The sequence below is a fragment of the Pollachius pollachius genome (genome assembly GCF_949987615.1).
Source record: "Pollachius pollachius genome assembly, chromosome: 4".
NCBI lineage: Eukaryota > Metazoa > Chordata > Actinopteri > Gadiformes > Gadidae > Pollachius > Pollachius pollachius.
The window spans coordinates 9,680,607-9,699,366 of NC_136937.1; the positions used below are offsets into that span (position 1 = coordinate 9,680,607).

Consider the following 18,760-nt stretch of genomic DNA (forward strand, 5'->3'; position numbering starts at 1 on the left):
CCTTATTTATTTAGTACGCTTATTTATCTGTAGTACTTCTGCGAGGCGTTCAAATAGGGTGGTAATAGTAGGTGTGGATCATGTTCAGCATGTGCCATGGCATTAAATGGTTCTTCATAGAACTATGTATGCCACTTTTAGCCTCTGCTTCAATGGTGTATTTCCTAACTCTGGCTGCAGGGTGAGCTATAGAGCCTGTTAAGGCCATGGATGGTGTGCTACTGTATTACCTATTTTTTATTAAATATTTATTTTATATTTTTAAGTGCCATAAAAGGGGTTGCAACTTTGATCACTTCATTTTTCTCTTAGAACTTGTTTAGTGTGTCTAAACCTATGGAACCTAAACTATACCGAAGTAGTAATATAGTATAATAATACTTACATGACTAATAGTATTATTAGTCATGTAATTATAAGTCTGACTGTTCATTGCCCAGCTAGGCTGAAGTGGTAATTTTAGGAAATATGCTTTGCTGCTAGGTCATACTCAGTTTATCCAATATGTTAAAATACCACAAATACCCAACAAATAAAGTAAATACCCCAGAGACAAACTTGCTGAACACTGGTGATTGACACAATAATTCATTTAGGCAATTAATAGTAGATGGTAATTGATCGCAATATTAAATTGATAATACGAAGATACCAAATAAGAAGCAGTTAGGCATAACAATTTGACAATACTTGAAAAAATGATTGTTTTAAGTTTGATTAATATTCAATTTCTTCAGAACACGCGAATGCTGTGAGGCGTCGGTCGGAAGGTTCCAAATTCTTATTCGCCTTGAACGCAGCTTTTGTTACGCAGCAATTTAAGACCCTTCCGTCCTGTCACGTGACCTTACGTGACCAAATATGTATTGTTGTTTTTGTAGTTTTTTAAGCCAGCAAAGCACGTTTGACGACATATTTCACGCAGATTAACATCCTACAAATACCATACTTCACCGCGAAGAAAACGTGATCTACGCAAGGGACCCATGGCGTTGCCCGAGTCTGTTTGACAGGTTACTCGAGAAATACGCGACTGTGTTCCGCTGTTCGTCGCCTGTGTCCTATAGTTGAGATGTGAAGATGGGTTCCCGCATCAAGTAAGAATATAATAGCGATTTACACGTCTGTCTCGTCACTGTTATCAATATGCTTACTGAGTCATTGTGGGAGATAACGGAAGCGCAAGGCCGCGACTTGTTGCGACATGGTTACTTGTTTTGTAGAGAAATAGTCTTTGCTATGCCATTCAGAAATGTAACGGTGCAAGTGTAAACAATACCAGGTTAAGCTAACCCTTATGCTATAGACATTTACACAATCATTCAGTGCATAGCTCTGTATTCTAGTAAAACGTGTTTGATCAAAATTGCCATTACATTTCATTTCCCCCCAAACCAAAGACAATAGTTTAAGATTATAATCTTAAAACGGCAAACAGCGTTTGTGAGCAATAGCGTTTCATGATACCATGTCATCTGGAGCAAAAGTCTAACTAGAATTACACAAGTGTTCTGCATTCAAGAGTAAATAGGCCTACGAATGAAACCTATCAATGTCATGTTTTGGAAATATCGCAGATCTTAAAATATCTTAAATTCTGCAGTTCACTAACCTACAGGACAGATAACCACCCTTTCATACTATGACCCATTTAAATGAGATGAGGCTGCTCAAGGTATAATATCGCATCATAATCAAAACGGTTCCCAAAAACTACATGATCAGTTTCTGTTGAACATGTAAACAAATATCTAGGAACGAAGGTTACACCACCCTTGCTCGAAATCGAAACGGATTATTTCCCCCAATTGAGCCTGTAGTCACTAGGATGCACTGGTGTCTTATGACGCTTTGACCGTGTCTTGGCTTCCTCTGGGATACTAGACGTATTTGTTTCAGAAGGTTGCTTTGAATTTCCGTTTGTGTTGTGGCAACTGCTCTGTTATTTGATTGGCTGTCATGACGTGTGTTTATTGATGTTTCCTTGTCTTCTACCTTTTTGTGTATGCTTATTATTGAGTAAATCCATATCTTTTTTTAGTTATATGCTATGAGCAGTTGAGCTGTTGGTTGAGCTGTTGGTACAGCCAGTGATCACGCCTTGTGCCATGTGATGTTCTTGAACAGGAACGAATCCAGTTGTTTTGAACTATCCATCTTCCCAATAACCTCCTTTTTGAAAAACCCTTGCATCTGAACCCTCTTCGTGAGGCAAGCCTGGCCATTAGGAGCAGATGTTTGATGTGTTGTTATTGTGGCAGAATCTAGGGCCACTTTGTCACTACAGCCGATAGGAGGGCATGCTGGGAAATGATAATGCTATCTAGTGCATTAAAAATTTCTTCGGGATGGGACTGGCCAAGGCAGACTGACAATGCTGACTCTCACATGGCCCTATCCAGGTCAATGTCCAAAGTGTGTGTGTGTGTGTAAGCCTGCTATGTGAGTATGTTATCTGTCACCTTTGGGAATCTATCCAGTGATGGACCTGTGACCGCATTCATTTTTTTTCTATTCCATATTTGATGTGATTTGCGTTGACTGGTGTGCCTGCCATATGCTCAGTCAGCAGCGCCACTTCTCCCGGACCTTGTTTCTTCCTCTCTGGAACCTATGTTTCAGTCCTTAGTTGAAGGTTTGGTATATTGATGGCCACTAGTGCTTCTGCCTGTAAGTTGTCCTTGGATTGCTTAGAAATCACTTGGGGACTATATTTTGTGGAGCAGGGTTCTCCCAAATATAGTAGAATGTTGTGCTTTAGTTCATGACGCATGTGGATCCGAAAGAACTCCAAAATAGGTTTGTAACAGTTTATGCCAGTGCCTAAAATGTCCCTGCGAACGCACCCCATGTGAAAGCTTTTCCAAAATTGTCCCAATTAAAGTTGATTCATGCTACTGTAAAGAATTATAATGGCTTTATATGCTTATTTAAGAACACATAACCTAAATTATGCAAGTAATGATGTCCTTCTATATTGCAACATAGCATTACTTTCTTCATTCAAGGGTAAAAAATGGCAAGTTAAGTCTATATCCAGTCTTATGTGAAGGATAAATACTTATCTGCCAAATCTTTAGCTTTTAAATTAAAGATCATTCTTTTAGAAGGATAGGTTGACTCATTGAGCAAATGTGTGATTGTTTTGTGTTGGGCACGCATTTGTGATTTCATTTATATATGTCTTTGACAAAAATGTAAACGCTTAGATCTTTAAGGACCCTATTTTCCGATAATCTTTGGTCTAATGGATTAATGCGGACAAGAATGTTTTGAAATCGTTCCAGGACTGAGCAAGAACACTGCAGTCTGGTTTAGTTAATCCGCGAATTACGTGCTGCAGTGTAATCCTTCATGGCAACTACACAATGTACAGTATGTCCTCTAAAAGTACTTATTTCTTCCACCGACCAGCTCAGATTCCAGGAGAAATACTACTTTTTTCTCCAAAGGGATCAGGTCTGTTTGTTATTGTGTCCCACCAAGTCTTGCTCAAGGAGAAATCTTGCTCTGAAGTATTGTTGTTGGAGGAACTTTAGATTTCCCGGTTTAGATGTGCATAAACATACAGTGTGACACACACTGTAAATTGAAAATTTGGCAAAAACATTGTGTGTGGGGGTAGTAGTACCGCAAAATCTGTATAAGACATTAGAATATCCTCTGAAAATGTGTTTTATTGAAAAGATTGACCACAAAAATTATGGAAAAGACACCAAATATGTTGGATGGGTGTACAGTTCTTCCATGATATGACCCAGACCATCTAGCATTAAATTCACAAACGTATAAAGCTACATATTTCAATTCCTTCTGGGTTAGGCCCTTTTTTGAGTTAGTTGGACTGAACTACAAGCCATTGCTCCAGACATTCAGCCGTCATCCTAGCCATAGACTATTGCCTGATTGTTCTGAATGATTAACCAAATCACATTGTAGTGAAACAATCCAAAACTGGAAGTGGGTTGGCCTTCCTGGCTTGGCCCCAGGGGTCTTGTAGAGCCGGTCAGGCCCCCTCATGCCTCCCCATAGCATCGGGCCTGCAGTGGCAAACCGTAAACAAAAGTGTCTTTAAAGTTTTCAAATCTATGCGTGTTGGCTGGCCACTGTAAAACATGCTCTTCTTAAAATCCCCTTCTGAATGCTTCATCCACCCACCGCTAATTAGTTTTCTTCAGGTAGAATGCAGCGACACAGGAAACGCATCAGTCCACTTCTTGCAGTTTCTAGTTTCAGGGCCAGTCTCTGTGCCGTCTCCTCCCGGAGATATTCTGCTCTCGCATGAAGGCACTGCTGGATCCGAGATTAGTTTTGCCCCAAATGTAGAGATGAAATGGGCTTGTGAGGGCATCTTGGGCCTCCTGTTCACAGAACAGAATGCTTGGTGGCTCGGCTCTCCACATCTCCCCTGGGTCCTAGTGACCTTCCTCTCCTGTGCTGGGGGTTTCAGGGCCAATGCACTCTGGGGGAATCTGGGCTCCTCTACTTCAAGCCCGACCTCCTCGGGGATTCTGCAAAGTCACACCGTTGAATTTGTGTTTTGAGTAGCACCATAATGTATAACAACATTCAATATTTGAAACTTTTCCTAATTATTGTGGTACTATAGCCATTTAGCCAAGCCATTCAGCACATGCTTGTAAAGAAAAACGTAGCTAGCCACTGATATGAACTGTGTGAGGTCCAGCTTTTTTATTATGATGAGATCCGTTCAGTTGACTCCAATATCCATCGATCTCCAACCTCACCGCTAGACGCCACTACATCCTACACACTGCTGCACCTTTAACCCAAAGACTGTATCTGTGTGTTTCAGGGAGAATCCTGAGTCCACCTTCGAGGTTTATCTAGAAGTAAGCTTTCAAGGAACTCAAGGCACAGGTGTGTTTTCTTACAGTAATGTCAATTCTTTCTCTATGTATTTCTGCATATAATAGAGAATGCTATGTATTGTTGTATGTATCCCTAAAACCAAGTAAATAAGAACAGGAGCAACCCCTTAACCCTTAGAGACCCCAGAGTAAAACTGTGGGTCGCTGTGTAAAGATAGTTAGTAGTGACAAGCAACACTGGCTGAGAAGCCTCAAGGCTGTTATGGTTCCCCGTCGACGCCACACAAGGGGCTTTACGGACCCATTACGTCCTTGCGGACCCTCCTTGCGTCCACTGCAATGGCTGACGTACACCTCCCGAAAATTGTAAACCTTGCGTCGAGGCGACGCAGCAGCGAGGGCCATGATTTGACTGCTCCCTTAAACCCGACGCAGAACCAGAACAGGTTCACGACTGCGTCGAAGCGTCTGCGTGGTCACTGCGTTGCGTCGACGTGGAACCGTAACTGAGCCTTTACTGTGCACCACCGGGTTCCTCGCACTTTAGGGGGGGCTGTTTTGGTTGCATCCTTTATTTGTTTATACATGTTCTCACAACTATTCTCTAGGTGTCAATGTGTTTTTTTTATTCAGCGCTTGGAAATTAAAATGTAGCTGGCCCCCTATAATTACTTCAGGATGGGATTAAAATAACACTAAACCTGTAATCTGAGGAAAATGACTTTTCTTTGGGATTCATTTCAGGTCCTGAGGTGGTGAGGCAGTTCCCAGTGGATTACAATGAACAGGTTTGAGCCTGTTTTTCTTTCTTCCTAGCTTAAATGACTTAACGTTTTGTGTTTGTTTAGCCAATAGAGCAGCAGTAGCTCTTTTCCTTTAGATGCACAGACTATATAACAACTGTTCACCTGCTTCTTCCTGCACATGGTTGGTCCATACAGCCAAACTCATCACTGACATACTTATTAATATACTTCATTGTTTCTCTTATTCTCACAGGAAACCCTCCAGACAGTGCCCAGGTTCTGTTTCCCTTTCAGCATAGACAGGTAATCCCCCCCCCACATACAATTTTTGCTGGATATGATTAACCTACTCACTCACTCATACCGTACATGATCCTTTAGTTTAATGAAGAAGCTGAAAACGTTAACTGAAAACACTTTAGAAAGCTAGTCTTCCTGGGGTCCACACATAACGCATACGAAATAAACCACAGTGCTAAAACCAATAGAGTGCAATTACATTAAGGCAAAGTAGTATTAATACGTTCAGATACCATCTATCCAATATGTAGACATAAACATTGTCATTTTACAATCACATGTCATACTCGAGTCGTACTCATACACTATGATTGTTTCTGTGAAATTCACTCTTTGTCTTGTTTTTTTGTATCATCCCTCCAGCTTGACAGTTAATCATGTCGGGCAGAACTTCACGTTTGTGTTGACGGACATCGAGAGCAAACAGCGTTTCGGTTTCTGCCGCCTCTCATCTGGCGCTCACAGCTGCTACTGCATCCTCAGGTAATGGCTACACTGGTCTTTAAACCCGGTTTGGTCAATACTTCTCCACTCTGGGTGCAGACAAATCCATAATTTCACCACAAAACAACCAGTAATGCACGGATTTTCAGGACACATGTTATGCTCTGATTTAGTCACTTTGGATCGCAAAGAAACTGGTTCCCAGTCCTTCTGATTCATACCCTGACTTCCTGGAGACTCTTTCCGAAGTTCATATTGCAGCTGCTGCCTCATCAGTGTCTCATGGCTTGCTTAATATTGCTGTCTTTACAGATTTTTTTTATGTAATGTGAAACAATATTTCTTTATGTCTCCCACCCTCCCCCCTGTATATTCTTTGACAACCATCCAGTTTCCTTCATCAAACAGAATACGTGTTTGTCTTCGGGGTTGTGGTAGGATCCTGACACCCAGATAAACATCCTGTCGACAGTAGAAATGACCAATGACCTCACTAGCGTGTCACAGGTCCAGATTGAAGAGAGGGACGGAAGTAGTCTGACATTAGCGCAAAAGCAAGCATTTCAACATTTTGAACTCTGAGCTTTCGCAGAACATTGGGAGAGTCCTCACGCTCCACTCACAGTCAGCTGTATTCTGTGCAATAAAATGTGTTTTATGTCAAGGGCCTTTGAGAATGGAACAGATATTACGCCTCAGTGGGAGGCATGTTCCAAGGGGAGGAAAAGTGGGGGGGTTGGGGGCGGGTGTGAGCGTGTGTGTGTGTGTGTGTGTGTGTGTGTGTGTGTGTGTGTGTGTGTGTGTGTGTGTGTGTGTGTGGCTATTCTGCAAGTGTAGTAACCATTTCTGACCTTTTTTAATTTAGTACCTTCTGATAAACGAAAACTGCTGTTGTGGTACTTCATTTGACTACAGCTATCTGCCATGGTTCGAAGTGTTTTACAAGCTGCTCAACATACTCGCTGATTACACAGTGAAAAGCCAGGTCAGTGGCAGCAGTTTCACTTCCTTTTCACATCTGCTCCCCTCCCGAATCACTTTTTGAAAGGTTTAACATGGCATAATACTCACACGTTGGTGCTGTCCTCTCCGTTATGTGGATTTCAGGTCAGTCATTGGCAAGAGCTTCTTGTTACACTTCATACCCTTCCAATACCTGAGCCTGGAGTTCCAGTTAACCTCAGTGTGGTGAGTCAGTACCCAACCTCCCAGGGTCACATACATGGTGGTTGCAACACTGTTTGTAACTCTGTGAAAGTTACAAACCTTTTTGAACAACTATAACAATAATTGATGCATATTTTGATATGTTTTGCCTTGAAAGACTTATCTCTCTCAAAACCTAACTCTCTCTGTCTCTGTCTTTCTTTCTGTCTCTGTCATGTCTCTCTTTCTTTCTTTTTTCTGCCATGTCCCCACAATCTACCCTTCCTGACCCCTGGCAGCATTCCTACTTCACTGTGCCTGACAAAAGGGAACTACCTAGTATACCAGAGAATGTGAGTGGCTCATCGTCCATGCACTCATTGTATACAACAACGTTAAAAAAAACACTTGCTTTTCACTTTATCTATTTGTTTGCATGAGCAAACACAATATCAATTTAGAGTAGTGCAGAATAATTACTATATATAATACCATCAAGAATGAACTACGTGTATAATGCAATGCAGCTGACAAGTTGTATACAGTGTCTTATTTGCTGTTCCATTGCTGCAGTGTCTCAGTCCACTTACTGTTTTTGTTTTTTTGTTACAGAGGAACCTCACAGAGTACTTCGTAGCAGTTGATGTCAATAACATGCTCCATCTTTACGCTAGTATGCTTTATGAGCGCAGAATCATCGTCTGCTGTAGCAAACTAAGCACTGTGAGTACAATATTCTATCCCCCCTCACAACAACTATCATGATTTCATTGTTGATCACAATCAGTGCTGATGATGAGTGTTGGACAATTTTTACTGTTTCTATGCTTTTTTCACGTTTCAATGCTGCGCATATGCATTTTTTTTTCAATGCTAGTTGTTGCTCAAACACATTTTATAGTTAAATCTGTAGTATACGTTTTCCCGTTAGCAGCATCTAGTGGCTTGAGTTGTAGCTACAGTTATAGCTATATCATTTTCAGACAATGGTTATGTCTGAGAATTTCATGGGTCAAGACTCATGACGTGACTCATGGGTGGGTACTTTATATTTTTGAGAAACTTTATAGTTTGGATATTTTTTAATTGAGTTTGAGTAGAAAGGTAACAAAGTGCAGGTTTAAATCGTTTAATAATACGCCATTATACAGCTTTTCTATGGTCACGAGAGTGAAATCCTTAAATAGAGTTAATACTAGGATTCTCCTAAATGGATTGTCTGGGATATACTTTCCTACCTTTCTGTTACGGGAGATGGCCGTCATGAATGGTTGATCCCATGCTTACTACCGACTTTGTCCTGAAACAGTTAACGGCTTGCATCCATGGGTCAGCAGGCATGCTCTATCCTATGTATTGGCAACACGTGTACATTCCAGTCCTGCCTCAGCACCTCATTGACTACTGTTGGTGAGTGTGTTTCCTGTCATCCCTTGGCTGAGAATGCTTTTCCCCAATTATGTTCTGCTATGTACTTTATTTCCTTAGTTTAGAATAGCACAGCATATAAAGTTTTAACATTGCATGCATGTGATATGCGTTGGCCTAATGACTTGTGAACTAAAATATAGTACTATTTAATAAAGTTGCAGGGATGTTGAGCTGTTTACCTTTTTATACGTATAAGGTGTATCATATCAATGTTACTTAGTGCATACCCTCATTAATGTTAATTCATGTTGAATCCTCTGTTGCAGTGCACCAATGCCTTACCTCATTGGAGTACATAGCAGCCTGATGGAGGTAGGTTATACTGCATGAGCAATACTGTCTATATATTTACCATCGCTTATTTCTGATTCACCCGAAGACCGATATTCTAATACTAATTTTCAACCACCCATGCCCTGATGTTCATCATAGGTACTGAATGTATTTGAAGGTCAATGTGTATCTTGTCCTGTTTAGAAAGTGAGAGGGATGGCTCTGGATGATGTGGTGATTCTAAACGTGGACACAAACACACTGGAAACCCCCTTCGACGACCTCCAAAGCCTTCCATATGATGTGGTGGGTGGCCTACGCATACACACAACTCTTATTTAAAATGTAGTGTGTTGACGAATAGTATAAAAAGTATCTTTTGCAAGGGAATTTTCAGGGAAAGTATTAATACCAGATTGTTAAAATAATTAATTAATGATGAAAATCTGACGGGATTAAGGTTAGAAATTCTATGTAATATATGATTAGTGTTTCCATAGCAATTACTTGGTGTATGTGGTGTTATTTTTCAATGAACATTCTTGGTCTAAATGATTACTTGCAGATAGCGTCGTTAAAGAACCGCCTAAAGAAGGTATCCACGACGACGGGGAACGGTGTGGCGAGAGCGTTTCTGAAGAGTCAAGCCGCGCTGTTCGGAAGCTACCGGAATGCCCTTCAGATCGTAGCGGTCAGTGACTCAATGAAATAAAACACTGTTCATTTAAACACTATTCATTTGATATGAAAAAGAATCGTAAAGGTAAGGGCAGGTCAAATTCATTACAACAACTTTTGTTTGTTAGCCTTGCCAGAATTATAATCTAAAATTTAATTTGTCACATTAATGTTTTTTTTTTTCATAACTGCATGAGATGTAGCGTGGCTCTGCAGCTATCGGGTCTGTTGGGTCAAAGAGATGCCCTGGGTTCCTTCCGTCCTCTAAAACTTCCCCTGGTTTACCGTTTAAGAAAAGCTAAAGACATGCACGTAGTTTACGAGAACACATACTTAACAAATGGCTTCTTTCTGACACCGTGTGTTATAATCGACCTTACTGTTTCCATGCTCCTCGTCCTCTATCCTTCTGCAGGGAGAGCCCATAACGTTCAGCGAGGAAACCTTCGTCAGCCATCGCTCCAGCGCCATGAGACAGTTCCTGCAGAACGCCATCCAGCTGCAGCTCTTCAAACAGGTACAGACACACTCCCTCAGACACACCTACACACGCACGCACCCCTACACACACACACACTCCCACACCTACACACACACACACCTACACATACACACACCTATCTACCTTCACACACTTACGCACTTTGATAAGTGGTTATCTTTAGTTGCGCATCTTGTTCCGTTCCGTTTTTCTTTGTTCACACACGCCATTCTCCCTTCCTCTCCTGGGTGTGTACTGTGAACCTGCAGTTTATAGACGGTCGGTTGGACCTGCTGAATGCAGGGGAAGGCTTCAGCGATGACTTTGAAGAAGAGATCAACATGGGAGAATACGCAGGTGAGTTGGGCCGAGGCGTCGGGAGAGGTGGCTCGTATTGAAACGGGAGGAAAACGTGCAGTGATGTTTAACGCGTCATTTCCTCTCATCAGGCAGTGACAAGAACTACCACCAATGGCTCTTCACAGTCAAGGTGAGCGTTGTGCAAATATCTGATCGCAAACTTGTATAATCATCTTTTACTTTGTAACTAGTTATTTGAATACGCTTTTTATACTGGTGGCTCCCTTGTTAAAAGGTTTGAACATTCATTCAAACTTGGGAGATGCATGGTAAATGCTACCTGTGTTGTCTTACTTATACTTTGCTGTCAAGAAGTATCCTACAATAAATAATTTTCGTCATTGAGCTACAGTCCGCTTATCGTCATTATACAACCTGTTCAAATCCGACCATTGGGCTTTGTAAGTTAACGTAGTTATGTTTTTTATGTTTGCTATGTTAGACTTCAGGCTTAGTCTAAGTCTAATCCAATATGGTTCCATAATATTTGTGATAGTGTACTGTGTAATTGTTACTTGTTGTTGTTGTTGTCCTAACAGAAAGGAGGCGGGGCCATCTACAACACAGTAAAGACGAAGGCCAATCCAGCAATGAAAACGGTTTACAAGTTTGTAAGCACATGATTTTCTACTAAAAACAATCCAACATTGTTCAAAGGTCCTTACAAAGCATTTGGTGTTTTGAATTGCAGCTATTTGTGATGTCATCTAATTAGAAATCTGATGGTTCTAAAAGCTGTATTGAATTGTAGCCCTTTGTGGTGTAAATCAATTAGAAATCAGGTGATTCTACAAGCTGTTTCTAATTGTAGCTTCATGACATCACAGTAGAGGTGACCAAGTCAGTCCCATTAACCTTATTTGCATTAAAAAGTGACTCATAATAAACGCCAACAAAAGCAAAGCATTCAATCATTTGCTCATTATGCTGGAATCCATGAGGGCATTGCGTTCATGTATAATCTTTTACAACATTAAATAATCAAAAGCCCCATTTGACATGACAATTTAAGTCGAATGAGAAATGAATGGATATATAAAACCGGCAAGCGCCTCAAACACGGAAAGGATTCATCATCACGCTGTGTGTTTGCACAATCCTCCTATTCTCTGAACAACAGCCACACTAGTGGAAGCTGCCTTTTCATAGTGTAGCCATGACAACAATATGAGTGTCTCAAAGTACTGGGTTAGACGGCGACCACCCACGCTAGCATATAGGACCATTATGACATTCTACAGCTTGCTCCAACGGTTCCTCGTTTCTGACCCTTTTCAGGCAAAAGACCACGCCAGGATGGGCATCAAAGAGGTCAAGAGCCGACTCAAGCAAAAGGTACAACGCAAAACGCAAAATATATGAATTTCTCTGCATGAAAACCAGTCTGGTGCACTCTACCGTCTTCCATGTTAACACAACGACATGCCCTCTCTCCGTCCTGGATGTTTGACTCCGTTTCCTCCCGTCTCCCTTCATCGTTCCCTTTTATTTATGTATGCATGTATTGCTGGACACTTTTTACACTTTATTTTATTATTGTATCTTTCTATATTCCATGGGCTGCTGTAACAAGTGAATTTCTCTTCATCCTGGCACCCTGACGATCTCCATCCCTCCTCCACCTCCAACATGTGCTCCCTTCCTCCTCTCCCCCAAGGAGCATACGGAGAACGGGTACTCCACCGCCGGGACCCCCGTCATCGACGAGGACTCCACCACCACCACCACCACTGTGGGAGGAGCGGTCATGATGTCATCGTCGGCTGCACTCCGGAGGGAGGCGTCGCTGCAGAGCTGGGACGACGGCAACCGGCCAATCACCATGCACCTTGGACCGGTAATGCCCGTAGCACACTTGGGAACGGCAATGTGTGTAGCAGACTTAGAACTGGTAATGCTTGTAGCAGACTTAGGAGAGGTTATGCTCGTAGCAGACTTAGAACTGGTAATGCTTGTAGCAGACTTAGGAGAGGTTATGCTCGTAGCAGACTTAGAACTGGTAATGCTTGTAGCAGACTTAGGAGAGGTTATGCTCGTAGCAGACTTAGAACTGGTAATGCTTGTAGCAGACTTAGGAGAGGTTATGCTCGTAGCAGACTTAGAACTGGTAATGCTTGTAGCAGACTAAGAACTGGTAATGCTCATTGCACATTAGGACCGGTAATGCTCATAGCAGACTTTGGACCGGTAAGGCTCATGGTTTTGAAAGTGCTATGAATAAGTTGGATGTGTATTATCTTTGTGTTTTCGTAGGCTCGGCCACCATTGCTGGTGAAAAGACCTGGCAGTAATATCTGCTTGGAAAGCCCTGACCAGTAAGCATATCCTATTCTGTGAAAGGCATATCAATCCAATCCAGATAATTCATTTACTTGATATTGATTAGCAAAATGCAAAACATTGTTTCTACATTCTGATCAATACCCCAGCTGAGTTAATAATGGCATTTGCATTCTTAGCCAACAAGGCTAATTTCTAACCTTTTTCCCTAATATGAATCTCAGTTTTTGCAATTACGAATCTACCTTTCCATTAATCTACTTTCTTCGGCTAACTCCTTTCTTCTCATCTGTTTTTAATTGAATGTGACCTACAATCTGTACAGATGTGCTCCCAACCAGTGTTGTTTTCGGTCATGCCACGTAAATGAATAGGCAACTTGACAGTCATTTTCTTTACTATTATTTAGACAAATGTATTCGAATTATGAGTTTGCCTCCCATCTGTTTTTCTTTCTGGCATCCTCCTTGGTAATCATGGAAAATAAATTCTGTCCCTAGTAGATTTATATAATTGATTCAGCAATGTAATGCATAGCACTTCTGTACATCAGAAATAACAGGAGGATAAATTGTAATGCCTAAGTGTTAGTAGATAAAATAAAGCAGGCTCCTAATAAATACATGAGTTGTGTTACTAAGCCTTAGGAACTGTAAGATTTTAGTTATTAATTATCAGTGGTTGTGGAGCAGTCCTTACGGATCGTCGGTTTTTCCTCTCTTTATCTACGTGCCCGGTCTGTGTTTTCTGTCTTTTCCGATCTCTCCCTGTCTTCATTCTAGTTCTATGCGTCCTACGCGCCACTACACAGTCTTTCTGTCTGAGGATTCGTCCGGGGACGAGCTCCAGCATGAAGACCACTCAGGCTCTGGTTTCCCTGACAACCTTTTCTTCTCAGTCCCTTTCGAATGGTCGCCAATGTACGCCCCGTCTTTGATCCGCTTCGCATTTCACCTAATTGGTCTTTTTAACGGAACGCTGCATGCGCTGCTCATTCATTCTAATAAAAGTGTGTGTGTGTGTGTGTGTGTCTGCCTACACATGCTAGCACATGTGGAACACTCTCCCTCTCTCTATAGCCGATTTACATTATGTCTCGCAGACCACAGCCGTACCGTTCCCTAAAGGAGGCGGAGTCAGCGGAAGGCGGGGAGGAGCCTGGCGTGGGGGCCGAGCGTCACACGGCCCCGTCCAGCCCAATCACAGAGAAGTTCTCCAACGTGAACCTGCTGGGGGACATCTTCAACTGCCAGGACGAGCCCGAGAACCCGTCCGTCAGCCTGGCTAAGAGTTTGGAGGACCTCCGCACCCCCAAAAGCTTGGAGGAGCTCCAAGCCAAGTTCACCTACCAGGTAGGATGGCCCTGAATACAGGGACCTTTTGTCAAATGATGCTGAGGCTATTGTGTTTGTCTTGTGCTATTTAATGGAACTGAGTCTGAAATAAAGTTTTCATATCATATCATACACAGACACCGGTCTCTCTGACCAACGTATTGGCGATTACCTTCAGAAGCTTGGTGTACCCCGCATCTGTCTAGTAATGTGATGATTATTGAATTCAAACGTTGTAAGAATTTGGCCATATGTTCTAACCTTTTCCCTTGGTGAGAGGCGCTCAAACTTTTCGAGCATGTGAACCCATTTTTGAGTCTCACAATTATTCCCAGCCCAAACTTTCGAAATTGTACAAATGCTACTAATGATCTCATGGTCTATTAGTTCGTGCAGAAGCTTTTGCATGATTTCAGATATCTATAGCCGATGCCTTCAGCTGACCCCAAGTGGGCTCTCGAACCGCAGATTTGGAAACGCTGCATTATTGTTTGGATTTATTTATTTTCTTCCATCCGTTTTCTTCTCTTTGCAGCGTATGGACCTGAACATCGGCGATCGCACTCGCACCCTCCCGGGCCTCAAGTTGACCAACCCTTACAACAAGCTGTGGGGCGTCGGCACGGACGACAGAGCCGCACCCCCACGGGACCTCTCCTCCGTTGGCCCCAGAACAGCGCCGCCTAGACCGCCGCCGCCGGTGCCCAAGAGCCGCGAGACCTCCAGCCCCGGACACGACACCGGCCCGCAGCCTTCCACCCCCAGCCAAGGGAACATCACCATCCCCCGGCCCCAGGGGAGGAAGACCCCCGAGCCCTGCATGTCCCTGGTGCCCCCTGCCATCCAACCCCGCAGCAGACCCCCGGAGGCCGGTGACGGGATGTCTCGCAGCGGCGGGCAGGAGTTCAGGCACGCTCTGGGCATGAGGGTGGACGAGGACCTGCTGAAGCCCTGCAAGGCCGACGAGAACACGGAAGATCTGCTGAGCCTTCTGGACCCTCTCAGCAGCAGCTCCGCAGTGGACCTTCGCGCTGTTACCTCAGGCGAAGACCGAGAGGTCATCGCGCTGTTGCCCTCCGGCAAACCCATGCTTCCGGCCAGGCCCTATCCGCAGGGTCTGCCTCCCTTCCTTCCACACCCTTCGATCTCCTTGAATCCCTTCTCCGCCTCGCTCCAGTACGCCTCCCCCCAGACACACTTCTCGCCCACCGTGGACCGGAACCCCTTCGGCGTGGCGTACGGGCCTCCCCCGCCCGGCTACGCCCGCGCCCCGACCCCACCGCACGTGATCTCCACTCTACCGGGCTTCTACAGGCACCCGCCCCCGGGCTGCTCCACGCTACCGGCCAGCTTCCGACCGGTGCGGCACGCCTTCCCGTCCATCGTCCCCAGACTGCCCCACTCCTCGGCCAGCAACCATTCCCTCTCCAGCCTGCTGGACCCTCCAGCCGCTCCCAGTCACGCCAGCAACATGCTGGGGAAAGCGCCCATGGAAGCGAGAGAACCGCAAGATCCCTTCGGGGAACTGCTGACCATGGTGACGAAGCCCTCGGAGCCCCCAAGGAAGAAGGTGGAGAATCTGCGGACGAGGTGGGAGACTTTTGACTGAACGTTTGTGGAAGCGTTGCGCTCTTCTTCGTGGCTCCACGACAACTACCAGCAGAAGTTGCTGTTCAAGGACAAGTGAGCGTATGTTTCAGACTTAAGGATCTGGAGCCCTGTGTTTTTTTTCCTGCCAACACAATTTTGGATTCACCCTGTTTTAACTCATGACTCTTTGTTATCCATCGTTAGGACAAGTCTTTGCACGTATTGTTTCAGGCTACGTAGTTCTCCACGTAAATGCTTATCGTGGATGTGTAACTTTTAATAGACTGCCCACCTTGAGTGAAAGGCCATAGTTGACATTATAGTATTGAATCACAAAATTAGGATTTTGTTTTTTACATCTGTACAAAAGCATATCCACTTATATTTATAAACAGCTTAGTGGCACTGCAGAACATGCTAAATATGGTTCACGAAAACCTGATCTTAATGTCTCATAGTCCTTAGGTAGCTTTGTGCAAACTTGTGTTTTATTAGATCCACCAAAATACATTTCATCGCTGGCTATCCTCCATCATGTGTGAATAAGTGTGGCCTTGTGTTTGAATAGAGAAAAAAAACTATTTTACATTAACTAAATTTAATGTATAATGAAATACTTACTGAAACATTGTTAGCCACTGTTTTGTGGTACATCAGTTACTGCAATTTTCCTCAAATATTTTTTATTGAAATTAAAAATGAGTACTTGAATTTCAATTCTAAGATATTTTTATGTTATCATGAATCCCTACCCTTTGCCAATTTCAATGTTTTTTCCACCCTGTTATTTTCCTTTTGCCTTTTGCCTGTGTTCCTGTGTCTTATGTAAAGTCTCATAACTGAAGTAAATGTGCTGGTAATGTGACTCGCATTGCCAATATATATATATATACTACTGTTTGTCCTTACTGTTTGTCCTTACAAATGCTACACGATTATTTTTAAGCGGCTCCATTCTGACTTTTAAACACCAAAACAGATCAAATCAATGTCCTGAAATTGCTGCTATTTCTTTTACTGCTTTTTAGGTCACCTCTGGGATCATTGTGTGGTGATGCCAAAAATCTTGTCGCTTAAAAGTGACTGGAACTGAAGTGTCTTTTAAGGTCAAGCACATGTGTGATTGTGTATAAAGAGGATGCTGTGTATGACTGAAGATCTGTGTAACCCGAAATGACATCATTCGTTCACATGTTACCACAATGTTGTGCAAAACAGAAACATGTGATGCTGATTATTATTTATTATTTCATCTTTGTAATTGCTTCAGGAAAATGTATATAAATTATATATTCTGTTCATATTTTGGTAATTGCATTTTTTTTTCTTTTCTTCTGTTAAGTTGAATATACCTATGCTTATCTTATGGGAGACTATTGCTTCTAAATTATATTCTTTAAAGCTATGAAAACCACTGTCCTACTTACATTTTTCACACTATAGCACTGAGAATTAAATGGCGAGAATCGAAAGTGAAAGTGCTAATTTCACTGTTTTTGCAGTTTCCTTACAATCATTAGAAGGCATGTACACCGATTTTTTTTTATTAAAGGCAACAAAGCCATACACGAGCACCGAGTCATCACACGGATTGTGCAGTTATTATTTGCGCTTTAACTCTCATGTAACACTACAAGCATCTCGCAAGAATTTAGTGTATATAACCGATGGAACCTGATATAAAATCCCCTTCCCAAAATTATGTGTGTAAAATCTTTACCCTCAAATAGGCACTCCTATTCACACATTTATTTAGCTATCTGTAGGAGTGATGGGGGGGGGAGGGACTCGATTCATGTATCTGTCGAAGCTTTACCTTCGAAATAATTTAGTTTTCATGTAGCAAAAATCGAAGCCACCAATGAATGCAATCTTAGTAGCAAATATATCGTACCGTCCTAGAGAGGCGCTGTATTGTTTTCCGAGTCACGCCCACCTCAGGCTTCACGACTCAATTTACGTATGGAGATTCCGGGGGAAATCGACATTTTTTTTAATTAAGTTCCGTTGACTCCCGTACACAATTGTGTTTGTAACTTCAGCTGCCGCTGAAATGGAAAGCGTCAGGCAGCAGTGGCCTACTCCGTTGATGAAAACAGGTAGGAACCAAAAGTTCGACAGAGTTACCAGAAACAAATACAATATATAGTCCATTAGTCAGTAGACAAAGAAAATCACATTGTACTGCAGACATTGTATTACACAACATAAAAGAAAAGCCTGCAGATATAATTTGAAACAAAATACGTTTTTACCACCGTATGCTTTTAGTTTTCAGGTGAAAGTTCTTCAAGGACACTGCTAACTATAGGTAGTACCAACGTGATAACAAAAACAACAACCTTTTCTTGCCTTATAAACCTGACCAGATAGTATCGTATCCTTAAACCTTTAATCTTGACCTTACCGCCAACCTCCAAGAGATATATTAGTTAACCTTCTGCTCTCCAATTATGTGAAGTCACCTGCCAACGACCGACTACTTCTTGGCACTTCGGTCCCTGCACGTGTTACACATGGCCCCTTTCATTACAAAAAAACAATCGCGGACACACAAGGACCTGTAGAATCTAACCCCAAGTTGAAACCATATCATATAAAATCGCACAAAAGATTCGCGATATCATCGCAATATTTACAGAGTCACAATACATATCTTATCGGCACAACATTTTAACTGTGATATGCTATTGTGAGGTCCCTGCTAATCGTTCCTAGTTTTGACATCATTGAATGGACATTCAGAGTCTGTTAACTGTACATTATTGTTTTTGTTCTGTGGCAAATAGAGAAAAAGACCAGTGCTGTGTCATTATGGTATAGCCAGGTGGCTTCCTGTGGGTAAACCAAAAGAAAAATGTAGAA

General features: G+C 42.6%; 1 protein-coding gene across 1 annotated transcript; it reads left to right on the forward strand.

The window, feature by feature from the left end:
- Nucleotides 1–1,007: 1,007 nt before the first annotated feature.
- On the forward strand, nt 1,008–17,423 carry dennd1a (DENN/MADD domain containing 1A). The gene is made up of 22 exons (XM_079735937.1): nt 1,008–1,097; nt 4,817–4,881; nt 5,577–5,620; nt 5,832–5,881; nt 6,242–6,361; nt 7,238–7,307; nt 7,430–7,510; nt 7,768–7,821; nt 8,081–8,191; nt 8,778–8,878; nt 9,166–9,211; nt 9,377–9,478; nt 9,738–9,863; nt 10,266–10,367; nt 10,601–10,688; nt 10,781–10,821; nt 11,231–11,302; nt 11,970–12,026; nt 12,349–12,528; nt 12,945–13,006; nt 14,074–14,323; nt 14,841–17,423. The coding sequence occupies exons 1-22, from the start codon at nt 1,081–1,083 to the stop codon at nt 15,912–15,914; spliced, it is 2,913 nt and encodes a 970-aa protein (XP_079592063.1). The 5' UTR covers nt 1,008–1,080; the 3' UTR covers nt 15,915–17,423.
- Nucleotides 17,424–18,760: the final 1,337 nt, after the last annotated feature.